General features: G+C 37.7%; 2 protein-coding genes across 2 annotated transcripts; both read right to left on the minus strand.

Annotated features, from left to right (window-relative positions):
• Positions 1–482: 482 nt before the first annotated feature.
• Positions 483–6,225, minus strand: LOC306894946 ((E2-independent) E3 ubiquitin-conjugating enzyme FATS-like). The gene is made up of 4 exons (XM_079457799.1): positions 5,910–6,225; positions 5,072–5,135; positions 4,667–4,766; positions 483–1,408 (listed from the first exon to the last, which is right to left on the minus strand). Exons 1-4 carry the CDS (start codon positions 5,980–5,982, stop codon positions 1,376–1,378), a joined length of 270 nt encoding a protein of 89 aa, XP_079313925.1. The 5' UTR covers positions 5,983–6,225; the 3' UTR covers positions 483–1,375.
• Positions 6,226–9,956: 3,731 nt separating this feature from the next.
• Positions 9,957–13,967, minus strand: LOC306895667 (uncharacterized protein). The gene is made up of 2 exons (XM_079459080.1): positions 13,679–13,967; positions 9,957–11,879 (listed from the first exon to the last, which is right to left on the minus strand). Exons 1-2 carry the CDS (start codon positions 13,793–13,795, stop codon positions 10,833–10,835), a joined length of 1,164 nt encoding a protein of 387 aa, XP_079315206.1. The 5' UTR covers positions 13,796–13,967; the 3' UTR covers positions 9,957–10,832.
• Between the last annotated feature and the right edge of the window lie 569 nt (positions 13,968–14,536).

Below are 14,536 nucleotides of genomic sequence, written 5' to 3' on the forward strand. Positions count from 1 at the left end.
CTCCTGAATTCTATTACCCCAAATTTTATGCACCAGAAACTCTGACACTTCCAGGGCAAAAGCAGGGTCAGAGAGTAGAAGATATGCACCTCTATCTGTCATAAATCTGAGACGAAATTAGCTGTTATGATGAGCAGATCCACAAGCTGAAATTATGCATAAAGCTAACATACAAATTACAACATGGGTAAAATTGCATAGGTACTGTATAGGGATGGTAACAGCATTTAAAATAACACATGTAGGAATTGCAATAACTGTTATTGATGACATACAGCAGTGGTTCTTAATCCTGTTTCTGGGACCCAAAGCATTGCACATTTGCATAAAGCTGATGCTTAATACCGGGTGTATTTATACAGATGTACAAAATGTGTCCTCATGATCAGGATTATGAACCACTGACCTACAGTAAAAGTAAAATTATATACACTTCAATTTAAAATATATTGCAATAAAAGAACAAGGCATGCAATGTTTTTGAAATGCGTTTTAGTTTTGTGCAAAGCTGGTCAGCAGTTTTTACATTAAAGTCTTGATGAGGGAAATCCATTTCCACTGGAAAAGAAATACTGATTCATAAGAAAGCAAATGCTTAAGCAAACTAGGACACTCGATTGGTGCTATAGACCGCAATAATACTCGAAGGCCACGTTATTTTTAAATAAGGGTCAGTCGGATGGAGATCTTAAAGGGATACATTTTGAAGAATGTAGGACAGCAAACTACTTTGGGAGTCAATGGGGGGGGGCAAAATCTGTCTGGTGATAAGCATTCTTCCAAATATCTTCCTCTGTGTTCATCTGACAATGACACGAGGGTGAGTAAATGATTACTGAATTTTCTTTTTTGGGTGAACTATCCGTTTAACACGAAAACATTATTTAGGGCATCTGTTTAGGCAAGTGACTGCCAGTGGCCTAATTCAGATTGTGGCCAGCATTTGTTTGTACGGAACACAAAATATAACAAAATATTTCCAGATATAACTTATTAGATTTTAATTACTGTAGATCCTCGACCCGATCTTCCATATTATTCTTGTATTACAGCAGAAAACAAAAAGGTATTCCTGAATTTACAGTGATGTATAGTCTTGAAATATATCTTGCATCTATCAATTTACCCTTCCTGAAAAAGTCTATTACACAGCACGCAATTTTTCAATTTCAGGTGATGGACACAACAGAGCACAGAAACGCATCTATACAACGCACAGATTCATCTCAGGTCCGGTAAAAGGTGTTTTATATTTGGAACAATGCATCAGAAACCATGCTGTGTTCTCGGGAGGGAGCTCCAAGGGTCTTGCTTTTCTTCAGTTCTTTGCCTCAGGCAAGGAGAGAGGATGTGCATCTTGTGAACATACTCTCAGTCACTGCCTTTGAAGCACCTGATCCAAAAGTTTCTGTGGAAAACAAGGAAAGGGAACTTTAAACTGAAGAACAGCCGGCTAAGCAACCTCCCAGTCTGAGGCACCTGTCCGCTCAGGTCAAGTGCTGTAAAAACAAAGTGGAAGTGATTGTGTAATGTGCAGATTGCCCAGAATTCTCTTTGTCAGTCCCCATGGGTGGCCATCTCTAGGAGAAATGATAACCTGCTATCTGTCCTCAAACCACATCATGCTATCATGTATTTTCGCCCTCAAAGGCATTCTTTTATTTCTGTGAATTCTTCCCTGTTCTTGACTACGCTTTGATTCTGCAATGTTCAGGTGAATAACCTAAACACTTCAATAAAAATGAGAAAAAACGAATTGTGCTTCTGATGTTTTGTTCAAGAAACAACCTGCCAACAGTTACTGAACTAATTAATTAAAACAATTGTAGTAATAATTTAACCCATACAAAACAACATTAGAAGTAAAAGATGTAAAAGAATATCAACAAAACTACATGTTTTTCGTATTATTGCAAACTAGTAGGCTATTCAAAAATACTTTGCATCATATTCCTTGTTCTAAAATATTTTATTTAAATAAAGCAGTTTAGCAACAATACACATTTGGAAATGCACTAAATAAAACTGAACTGAAATGAGCTCTTTTGACCCTTTGTCACATCTTGTGAAAAGGTCTATCAGTCTTCCTCTCTCTTTCTGACAGTCTCCACAGCATCACCTGTCTCTCTCTATATTTGGCCTGACTTATCAGTCATTTATCACTGTTACACAGATGCTGCAAGCCTGGAAAACCAAGGGGCTTCATGGGAGACAGTGAGCCAGACACTTCATAACAAACTATCAGCCTCAAAGGAGCTGACACCCGTTAAAACAACATAGCTAGACAACAGATCTCTCCTTATACACGAGGACCCAAAAACTGTAGTTTCAGGCATCCTGGGAACAGTCTGTCAGTAAAGACATCCGAAATACCAACGACAGCTGTCCTGTTCTGGAATTCAACTCTCTAAACATCAAAACAGGGAAATTAATGTTGACACAGCACTCCTCTGTGCCATGAGCGTCCCGTAAGTATCAGAGCCACGTCTGTTACCGAAAAGAACAAAAGGAATTCATGAATAAATCAATGTGTTAAGTGGAATTAATCTAGATATCAATAAGTGTTGTGATGAGTAAAACTCATCTGCAGAATGGTACTGCCCTCTGCAGGAGGAAAAGGAAAGTACAAGCAAATGTCTTCAAACAGCAGGTTTGAGAAGATTTACATTTATGCATTTGCCAGACGCACGTAAACGACTTTGTATTATACATTTGTTTCTGATATTAAATTTGTAATTATTTGTTATGCTGTGGATTGCAACTTTCTGCTAAATATGCAGTCTTAACTAGATTTTTAATCTATGAATCCAACTGACACATTGCTGTCTATGAAAAAAGAAAGTCTAAAGAACCATATGTAATCTTTCTATAGTAACACTATACAACACTAAATAACCACTATAGAGTTAATCATACCCTCTACAAAAAATACTGCTTTAGTCAAAAAAGGTATGTTAAAAGACATAAACTAGCTCTATACATCATTTATTCACAAATAGGACAAACAAACAGAAATAGGTATAAAATATGTAAAAAAATCTACCTAACTTTAACAATGGAAGTTGAGCCCCAAAATTCATCAAAATTTAGTTTATTCCTGATTTTGTTAATCCTTAAATACTAAATATTTTCCCCTAGCATGATACATTTTGGAACAAAAAAAAGACGATTAACTTTACATGTATCATCATCATCAAGAATTTATTAACATTTAAAAGTATTTAAATGTGGAGACATTTGATCACAGGTGAATGCAGATCTTTTGGGACAACAGGGTGGTTAAACTAAAAATTATATAACCACATACCCGCCTTCCTGTGTCATTTCAAACTCAGATGATATTTTTCTTTTGGAACATAAGTGGAGTTGTAATCAAAATGTAAGAGCTCTATTTTTGTCTACAGTGATCTCTACTTGTCAAATTAAATGGTTAAGGTTGGGATTTGAGCCCGGGTCCCATCGCACGCTATATATCATGAATCACTAGACCAAGAAATTGTAGTATAGGACAATGTTGTGTAATATGTAAAAACTAAAATCTCGCCCAGGGCAATTTTGCGTCAGGACCGCTACTGGTGCTCTCCAAAAAATAGGTGCATGATGCCTCTAAACGTAATGGCTCTGCCACATATGATCATTTCAGCAGAGCTGTGTAGAACTGTTGTGTTCAGACTCTCAGCATGAATCCACATTCTGAGCCTATATATCGCTTGACACCTCAGCGTGGAAGCGAAAAGTTCAGCAAGGTGAGATCAGGCAGTCTGGCACCACACAGCACCTGTTGTTTGTAACCAGGGGGAAGGTTTTCACAGACCGGCACACGTTTAATCTCCCCTGGTACATTTGGGTTGACAGTTCTGGCAGAACGCATTATGAGACAAAAGCCTCAGGTGTTTTTATACCTGCAGGGGTCATTCAAGGTCACTCTAGAGGTCATTTAAACTGTGGTTTTCAACTAGTGAGTCACAGCCAAAAACAAAGGGCCTCTTCTCATAGGGTGGTGGAAAAAGGCAGAATGCATGTAATGCAGAACTGGACAAATTTGGATTTGATCAAACTGTCTCAGGAAGTAGAATATCACCAATATATGTGATTAAACCACAATGATGGATGTGCTGTAACCTGTTTCCTTATTTGGAGTACTCATAATTCACATTTATTAAACATAAAGGTCTGAGTTGCATATAAATAAATTATTATTTATTATTAATTATTATTTATTCAGTTCAGCTTGCTGATGGATTTGTTTTGGTAAAATTGAACGGATGTGTCAATATACTAAATATACAGAAATAGAGTTTAGCAGTAATATTGCGTCATAGAACCAAACATTTAGATATTTAAAATAATTAATTGTATTATTATTTACTCACCTTCTTGTCATTTTATGACATACTTTCTTCTGCAAAACAAAAAAGAATATTTTTTGGAGAATGTTGGTAAACAAAAACTGATGGTCCCCATTGACACAAAACGGTTTTCTGTTACCAACATTCTTCATAATATCTTCCTTCGTGTTCTGCAGAAGAAAGAGAGTCATGGAGGTAGTAAGTAAATGATGACAGAATTTCATTTTGGGGTGAAGTAAGTATATCAGTATTACTTGAAAATAAAAGCAAAAGCCATATAATTCAAAGTAGCTTTTGTGTGAATATTAACACTCAACCTTTTTAAAGACCTCCGCCTTCATTCTGTTGGTTTGAGACGCCAATTTCTTCTTCTCGTCCTCCTTCTTCTTGGTCACTTCTGGAAGTTTTTTATAAATCCTGCAAGCACGATCAAGCATGATGGACATATAAGGGCGGTTACAAAGCCAGAAAGGGTTCTGTGTGAATTTTACACAAAGACAAAAAGAGAAATAAACCAAGTTATGTGTCAATGTAAATGATTTATCTATTATATTTCATCTGATCGGGGGGATTTCTATTCCAGTAGATAAATACCATAAAACATTGTCCTTATCAGCAGGTCGTCATAAGGTGTTCCTGTGCTGATAAGCATTGGTGTCTTATCCTGAGCATATGTGATATTGTGTGTGCGTGTGTATTTCTTTGAATACTAGAAAACTAACCGTCTGGATCTCCGTTGCATCTCTTTGCCTGAGATGACTCTGTCCCTGGGTTTGAAAAGGTTATCTGCAAAACACATTAAGCATAAGAAGAATAAAGAATCGAAAGGTCATTACAAAACTTATTATCCAATTTCCCGTTTTTCTTCAGTAGCATTTTACGAAAGATCTTCACATTAGCTGGGGCGTAATTTACTTTCTTGCTTTGCTTTTATGTCCTTAAATACTAAAACACCATTCTGATGTAAGAGCTTATAAACTATTGAAGTTGCAATAAAGCCTATGAATAAGAACAGTTTCACATGTTTTAATTGCATCCCTATTGCGAAATCATATCAGGGCCAATAGGGGGCATGAGTTAGCTGCAGTGGCACAAAAATAGCTGATTTACTTATTAAGATGCACTGTGCCATCTCAACAGGGACGTGGTGAAATATGCAGAGATCTTGATTGTATCTGTTAGCTTTCTATATGTCTGTCTCATCTCTCGCTTTGTGATATTACTAAAGTTTCAATGCACCAAATTTCACTGCAGCATTGAAGTATGTATTAGGCACCATGTCTCTCTGTGAATGCATCAACAATGTGCCTTGCTGCAGCGTGTTTGCAATGAAACTGTGTGGTTGCTACAACTATCCTAAGACGATGACCCTGTTGCAAATGTTTACACATTTTGCAGGCATTTGTCGCACTGATGCAATGGTAAAAATTCTGTGTTACTGTGGACGCCTGATTTGGGCTGCGACAGCTGCATAACTGTGACTGCATTGCTGCAGAACCACATCTGTGCTACAGCTCCTCCAAGTGCATCCAGTACATAAATGAAAATAAAGTACCTTACCGCTAAGCGGGTGTGGCTTGGTGCAGTTACGCCTGGGGTTGGCCGGCTCCATGCCCTCCAAAGATTCAGCCATTTGTAAGTTCCGCCTTTGCCTGGCCCTCTGTTCCAATCGCCGCAACCGATTCTGAGATCGTGAGATGAAATCTGGACGAAACCGCTCTAGGGCCTCCTACGTACATTTAGATTTGAACAAAAGGTAAGATGTGTTTCGGCAAAGTGGTGACACAATGGGCTGTTCAGCTCAACTGATGGGTTCTCAGTTGGATTTGGTTTCCAGATCCAGATTTTACACCGGAGAACCACATTTGTTTATTATGCAAAAGAAGATTTACATTTATGCAAATGGCAGATGCTTTTTTCCAAACAATAAATTGAAGGTTTACCTTATGAATGAACCGATGAGCTATAGGAAGTTCATTAAAGAAATTTCAAGCCTGCATTACTTTCTTCTACAGAACTTTTCTTGAAGAAGGTTGTTTACCGGAAAAATGGCAGTACCCATTGACCCATTGGTTTTGTGTCCATATAATAGAAACGCATGGGTAACGGTATCATTCGCTTGCTAACATACTTCAAAATATCTTCCTTTGGGTTGTGTGAAAAAAGGTCATACAGGTTTGAAATGACAAGAGGAGGAGTAAATGATGAAGCAATTATCCTTTTTGGGTGAACTTTCGCTTTAAGAAAACTCAAACGTCTTTATAATCTTTAAAATCTGAATGTATAGATTCTACGTTGAACTGAATTGTTGTGTCAAAATGCAGAAATATCAATTTATTGAAAATTCTTTATATTACAATAGTAAAAAAAATCTGATTAGCACAAAACCATGTATATCCAAGCTTTAAACATTTTTTAAAATTCTGCATTCATAAATGAAACATTTTTCTAATTTTACTGCACATTGCATAGTTTTATTCATGGTTTCTTGAGGAAGTGGGTATGTCAAAGGCCCACTTTGGAATCTCAATCATTTGAGAGGTTTCTACTGTAAACTGACATGAATTAATTGCTAACAGCCTTTAATATCAACAAAAGAAATCAGAAGTATTTTCTCCTCCCTTTTAGAAGCTCATAAGGCCATTTATTTTGTCATCCTAACTGCCCAATTATATGGTTAGTTGCATTTTATTCTTTGTTTATACCATTGTTTAGTCCCTTCTCTCCCTATAAGTAAAGACCTGTGACCTGTTTCTGGGTAGCAATCAACCAGCCGAGAACCACCGGTCTTACAGACGATTAACGTGACAATAATCCATACTATTAATGGGCTATATGGTTATCGTGGAATATAAAAGCATACCCTTAAGCTAAGCGACTGGAGTTTAGTGTCCTGGTCAGGCCTGGACACGCAGGTGCAATTAATCAGATGAGGAGAGGCCGACCACTCAGTTACTCTCCTGACTTTCCCAGCAGTGTGGGAAACAGTTCTGACCTCACCGGGGGGACTTACACATGCCCGGGGGACTCCTGTACGGATAAATAATGATGCTAGCTTATTGCCATAGCATGCACACTTGCTGTTACAACCGTTTCCCTGAAAACACAGAAGCATTGCAAGACATACAGGAATTCAGATGATATACTAAAATACACGCATCATAAAACAACAATGAATAGGCATTTAAAGGGATGGTGCACTCAAAACTGCAATAGAAAATCTAAATTGCACATCAGGCCAAATCTCTACGACTTTCAAACACAAAATAGGATATTTTGTAGATGGTTGATAACCAAACCACCCTGGGTCACATTGACTTCTATAGTATGGATTTAAAACCACTGAGACATTTCTCCAAATATCTTCCTTTTGTTCAAATGAAATAGTCTTAGACAGATTTGAAATGACATGAGTGTGAATAAATGATGACATATTTTTTGCTTGGGTGAACTATCCCTTTAACTTCTTTAATGTGACATTTGTGTGAGCAAAATGGGTTAGAGATTTGCTTAAACTTCAGTAAATGTTGGTGTTCTCTAGAGACCATTTGGGTGCAAGCTGCATAACACCACCATGGCAACCGCTCCTGACACCCAGCATTGCCAAAAACAAAATTTCTTTATAAAATCTGGTAAAAATCTAGTAGGTCAACTTCCAGCAGCAAGGCAGATATTTAACATGCATGAATCATGCACATGTATTAAGATAATAAGAGAAAAGTATGGTGGATTTTAATGTCATGCTGATCAAATGTTATACTTACTAATTTGTTTTCTTAAAGTGTTGCTTGAAAAGTCAGGGTCGGTTGCTGTACACTTGTGTCCAATATGTTCTACACTGACTGCAGATGAAATACTTTTGGATATCCCAGTGGAGTCCACCATCTTATTTAAAACTGGTTCTAAAATAAAACAATGTTATTTTCTTAACACAATCTTTTCTAAGGCACGGCAGAATCAGTGAGAGATAAACAAAGGGTGTTGCAAAAGTGCAGTAAAGGATAGGTATATAAATAATAAATAAAGATTTTCCATGTCCTGGTGTGTGCTTGCTGCAGTGGTACCTGGTGTTAGTTTACCAGTGGCCAGTCATGCAGTCGTGCCATCACATGCCTCACAGAACATGCAGATCACAGTGTGCTGCAGTGAGGATGTTCTTCTCAGGGTTTGTTTAACTGCAGAATGTGCACCAAGAGCCAAAACAGGCGAGCGAGAAACTGATAGACTTTAGGTGCAAGGTAATGTGGAGTCAATGATGCATCATCTCAGATATAAGAAGATTGAAACTCATCCTATTTTCTTTATAATAGCTCTTCCTCTCTCTCTCACTCTCTCTCTCTCTTTCTCTCTCTATGCCCATTTGACTGTGCATCTCCTGTTGTTCTAGGAGTCTGATCTTGAGTGCACAAGGAAGGAATTTGCCCCTATGAGGTCCCCGGGGCACCAGCCTTTTTGGGGCCGGCCCTCTAGTCACGCTAACTGTTTTCGCCAGGGAGTAAAAACTGGTGAAATTGGAACATATGGTACAGTCTATTGCAATCGTGACGTTATATTTTGCAATCATGTCCTAAAAATAACTATATTTAAAACCATAAAGTTGGAATTGTGCTAAACGTTTAGATTCGACTTGTGCACAGACAAAAACTGAAATCATGTAGCTTATGTTATCTTGTAGCTTATGTTATCTTACAGCATGACAGTCTTAGCTATATTTCACACAATATTAAGATCAAGTGACCACTATTTAATGTGTAATTTGTTTGGAGGATCTATTGACAGAAATGCAATATAATAAAACATAACTATGTCTTTAGGTGTGTATGAAGCCATTATATAATGAAGCATTATGTTTTTATGATCTTATAGAATGAGCTATTTCTATCCATCCATCCATCCACCACAGCTGCTGTTATTCATTCTTACGGAGGTGTCTGGAACAAATAGCATTTCTCATTTTACAAACAACATAATGCCAACAGTTAATGACACACTTTCACAAACTGTTTGTCTACAAACACATTTGTTTTGTTTTGGTTCTGAGTGTCAGGACATGGCGGACCTCTCAGCTTGAAGCCCCCTGCATTTAGAGGCCTTAGGGCACTGCCCCACTTGGCTTATGCTACAATCTATCCTTGTCTGTGCACAGCAAAGTAAACTCCAGAATACCAGAGTCATCTCCATATCAAACATAGATAACACTATGATCCTCTATTTCACTTTAGTCAAGAGGCATCTTATTATTCCTAGATCAAGACTCTCACTGTTAAAAATCCTAAATCCTTCCTCACAGCTAACAATAACAGATTTCCTTCCCTTTCTAGATATCATGCTGTGTACAGAAAATCACAGTATCCACAGCAGATTAAATTTACTTTGCCATTTTGTGCCAGTGGGCTTTTCATGGCTACATCTGATTGACCCACTTAAGCTTGCACGTCGATCTAATGTTCCATGTAGGGTAGTCAAAGATCTTCCCTGCACAAGTATCGTGGCAAAAAAAAAAGAATAACAATATTACCACGGTATCTATTAAAAATAATTAAAAGAAGCTATTAGTCATTTTTGTCATAATTCACAAAGGCACACCGATGGCACAAACGCAGGAGTAGATCAATCATGGTTTCTTTAATGAAAAGTCTCTTAACAGAAAGGTAAATCCACAGGTATAGAAATCAGGTAAACTTCCACAGATAAGTATATCCACAGGTGTAGAATCAGATAAACTTCCACAGGTAAATACATCCACAGGTATAGAAATCAGGTAAACATCCACAGGTATAGAAATAAGGTAAACATCCACAGAACATAAGGTCGGCACTAGTGATATAGGGAAACGACAACTAGACCCGGCAATGAACAAAGACAGGGATCAAACATATATAGGGTATATAATCTGTCAGGTGTGGGTAAATCATGTACGGTGTGGAATGCAATGGACTATGGGTAGTGTAGTTTATAGTGCCAAAAATCAGGAGATAGGGAACAGGAATTGCCGGTAGGAGGTGTTGATGTGGAGTGGGGGGGGGGGGGTGTTGTTACAATTATAATATTATATGTAACAATTATGAAATTATCATATGTGTAGTTTAACATGATATCAATAATCGACGTCATTAATATCACGATTATTGTCAATACCGCTATAGTATTGTGTAAAAAAGGAAAACATTCCCCATACCGTACAAAGGTCTTTCAAAAAGCCTTGTAATGACAATGCTTTTTATACTGCAGCTTTTTTGCCCGATGCATTCTTATTCTTTGAAGGGAGGTCGTCTCATTAACAATGAATGATTGACAAATCCAAAAGTGCACAACCAAAGTAGTAAAAGTTGAAACCAAATAGCAAGGATTTCACACAGTGTGTTCAGAATAGCCGAAGTAGCGGAAACGGTACAGAATAAAGGGCAGTAAAAGAAAAGAGAATGAAACGAAGGGAGACAGAAGAGATAAATTTGCATGGCTACAGAGGAGCAGGCAGGTGATCTAGGTACCTGAACGCTGGCTGAATGCCTGTCTGGCTCTTAGATTGCTCTGCGGAGGCCCTAAGACATCATTAGCCTTTCCATTCAGGCTGAAGGCAGCGGAAGATGAGTGGCACCTTGTTCTGAATGGCAATGATGTTAAAGTGGAATACCGCGTGTTGGAGGGAGAGCTCGTGTTATTCCCGAAGGCACTACTGGTGAGGTTGGAAGTATCCATCAAAGGGTGTGACTGCTTTTCTTTTCCATCAACGACAATGTTCGATGTATCCCATTCACTGTAAGACTTTTTAGGTGGAAATATTACCTCCAATTTATCAGACGTCTGATTAGATCTTCTTAGTGAAAGGGACAGAGTAGATCTATGGAAAGTCCCATTGTATTTTTGAGGCTGTCCAAGAGGGATCATGATAGATTTGTCTAAGTAGAGAGTAGACCTGCACAGCCGGGATGGCATAACCTCCAAATGTGCGCAGGAGCGGCAGAGTCTAGCAGAAGTCTTCGAGGAGGATGAACAGTCTGTTTGCACTGTCTTACTGACTGCATCTTTTTCTGTTGTATCCTGGAAACTTCCAATGTTCTCTATAGTTGAATGCTGTTCTGTGCTTTCAGTCACCGTCACTACAATTGCCTTGCGAGAGACCATAGTGACACTAGGCCTTGCATGTAGGTTTTGATTTTCACTGTGGGCTATAAATGAGGGGGGTTTACAAGGCATGTTCACATGGCTAATTCTTGAGCTTGAGTAAGCCATTCGATCGCTGTTAGGAGATAAACTCCGGGCGGTAATGGTGACTGAGGAAAATCTAGAATGTGAAGTGGGGCTGTGCAAGCAATCGAGGGCTTCGGGGACACTGCGTGTCCGGCTCAGGAGTAAACAACGACTAGGTGTGATAGCTCTTGATCTCCGGGGTTCATCATATAAGTCATAACCAGATAAAGAGGCAGATGTATTCCGTTCTCTGAATGGGATCTCCCGTCTAGTTCTTGGACTCCTCCATTGTGCTGTGGCATTTTGATGGACGTACCAAGAATGCTCATTATCCACTGTCTGTGAAGTATAAGACCTTTAGTGACCAGTGACTTCAGCTTTAACAAATGCATAAACTCTTTGCTCACAACATATAATAAATTCATTAAAAGAACATTCTGGGATAAATACACCCTACTGTTACAAATAAAAGTGCCAATAAGGGTCCTCTGCATTTATACCATAGAAAACCCCCTTTTTTCTTTTTTTATTACGTCTTTTGAACCTTTCCACAAAGATGTTAAAATATATTTATTTACAGAAGCATTAAGGCATAATGGTTCTTCTATGACATTGAACACTTTGGTCAGCTGGCGCTGTTTTAAACGTGCTCTAGACATTTTTCTTGCCTTGCCTTGCCAGGCCTAGGAAGCCATATGGCACAGAAAACCTTTACTTTTAGGTGTTTATATATCAAAAGCTGCGTTTTTCCTCTCTACTGGAAATACATCTGTGGAAAAAAATGGACAATTTTTCCAAATTTTTATTTATTCATCATTTCTAGATGTCTGTTTAATTTTAACATAATTTAACCCCAGGAGTTAAGTCATCCAACAGCAATTTGAAAGACTGACAGCATGACAAGACACAGGAAAACTGTAATAATAATTGAGACTTTTTTTTAACTTTTCTTAAATATACAGTGTGTACACATATTATTGTCTGAAACAATACCGAGCATCTTTTTTGTAATTTTGACCTGTCTGTCCAGTTTTCATTTTCTGCAAATAAATGCAAATAGAAACTATTTTTTTTTTAAATTTGGTAGAAATATTGTTGGTAGTTCACCAAATGAAATAAACATAATATATTACCTACACACATAAATAGTACATTTTTAAATAAAAATAAAGATTTTGAAATGGTCTCTTTATTTTTTTACGTCACTGTATTTTTTGGATGGATTGGATTCAATTTATTGTCATTACACACATACAAGTACAGTGCAACGAAATGTATTCGCAACGAAATGTATTTGGATTCGTCCATAGTTGAAAACAAACAGAAAAAGAGTGTTTACAATGAAAATCTATTAGAAATTAAATCATGCCTTTCAATATGACCTAAGGGGCTACAAACAACGTCTAAAGGTGCTATGAATAAATCAGATATATTTGTGCTCCTTTATTACCCCTCTATGAAAATGAATTTCATCGAGGCTGAAAGGCAGGTTAGATTTTCTTTATGATGATGAAATCACAGGTCCTCAAAAACAAACGGAAGTTATGCATAAATATGTATTTATAATAATAAATAAATACATTTGTGAGATTAAAGTATTGTGACACAAAAATGGTCTACATATGAAAAACACACTGTAAAACCAAACTGTGAAGAAGATTAAACATTAAACACACTTTGCATATAAGCAGAAACCTTCAGCGGAGACACTCAGAACAGAAATCCTAAGTAAGAGAGTAAACAGAAGTGTCCAGGACATTATTATTAATTTACCCAGCTGGCATCTTAATTCAATTTCTACGCATGGCTGCTGATTTACAGGAAAGGCCGAGCCGTATGACAGTAACTGTTGTTTTACTTACAACAGCCAACCTGCAAGTTTATTATAACTACCGGAAATTAAGCACACAGTGCGAGACGGTTTTGCTATTGTATTCTGTACTCCAGAATGAAATAATGAGCAGTTCTCCATCATTTATTATTGCTAATGTACAGTTCTTTTGTGCAACACAAATTTCTTGAAACAACAGTGACATAATACAGCTGGACACTACAAACAGATAGGCAATAATCTTTAAAATCCATAAATAAAATACATTTTAATCTAAACTGTTCATTGTTGTTTACATTCCTCTTACCTCATAAATATTTGGTGACGACTGATAAGGGCATCTCCAACCTCTGTACAGGTTTGAATGCATGTCTCTTACATATCCAGCTGTGGGAAAAGCAAAAACGTCTGAAGGGTCAACCATTGTCAGGTGATCACAGATCAGAGCACAGTACGTACTTTAAAATGAATACAAGTTCGCCTGAAAGTGCGTCGTCCATGTACCATACTATGCAAACCAGAGGAAAACTTGAATATGCCAACTTGCAAGTCGCATCATGACGTCTCGTAGGCTTTTCTTTCTCAGTAATGGGACCAACTCCCAGCTGCTCACCTTAAATTCAATTATTCATAAGTGGATGCTATTATCGTCTGACCACGCCCCTCTGTGTCTGTTTTCACGTGTCCTAAACTTGTTCTTCCAGTTTTTCTAATAGCTTGTTGCCACTGATACATTTTCGTGGATATATCGCAACTACTGAATTCTGAATTGCCCCGATAAACACTGCATTTCTCCTTTTGTGCTCACACTGTGGTTGCCATAACAGCTGTCAATATTAAATTATTCAATAGCACAACAGTGGACATCCTCTATTACAGTCTACTGCAGATCTGCCAGCAATAACTACTGCTAAACCAGGCATCAAAACGGCATTCAAAGTTCTCCAAATGCAATAACTAGTTTAAATTCATTTCTAAGACTCAAATCCGTCCTGTCAGATATGTGATGACTGTGAACATCGAGGTCATGCGCTTTAAACAAAGACCTATGCAAAGCACACTACTATGCAAACCATGCGTCTGTAAGCCGAATATTCCTCTAATTTCCCCACCCAGCTGCAAAAGTCATTTTCTTATTCTCCTGTGCTGCAGCTCCACAAGCAAA

Source organism: Barbatula barbatula (genome assembly GCF_947034865.1).
Source record: "Barbatula barbatula genome assembly, chromosome: 6".
NCBI classification, from domain to species: Eukaryota; Metazoa; Chordata; class Actinopteri; order Cypriniformes; family Nemacheilidae; genus Barbatula; species Barbatula barbatula.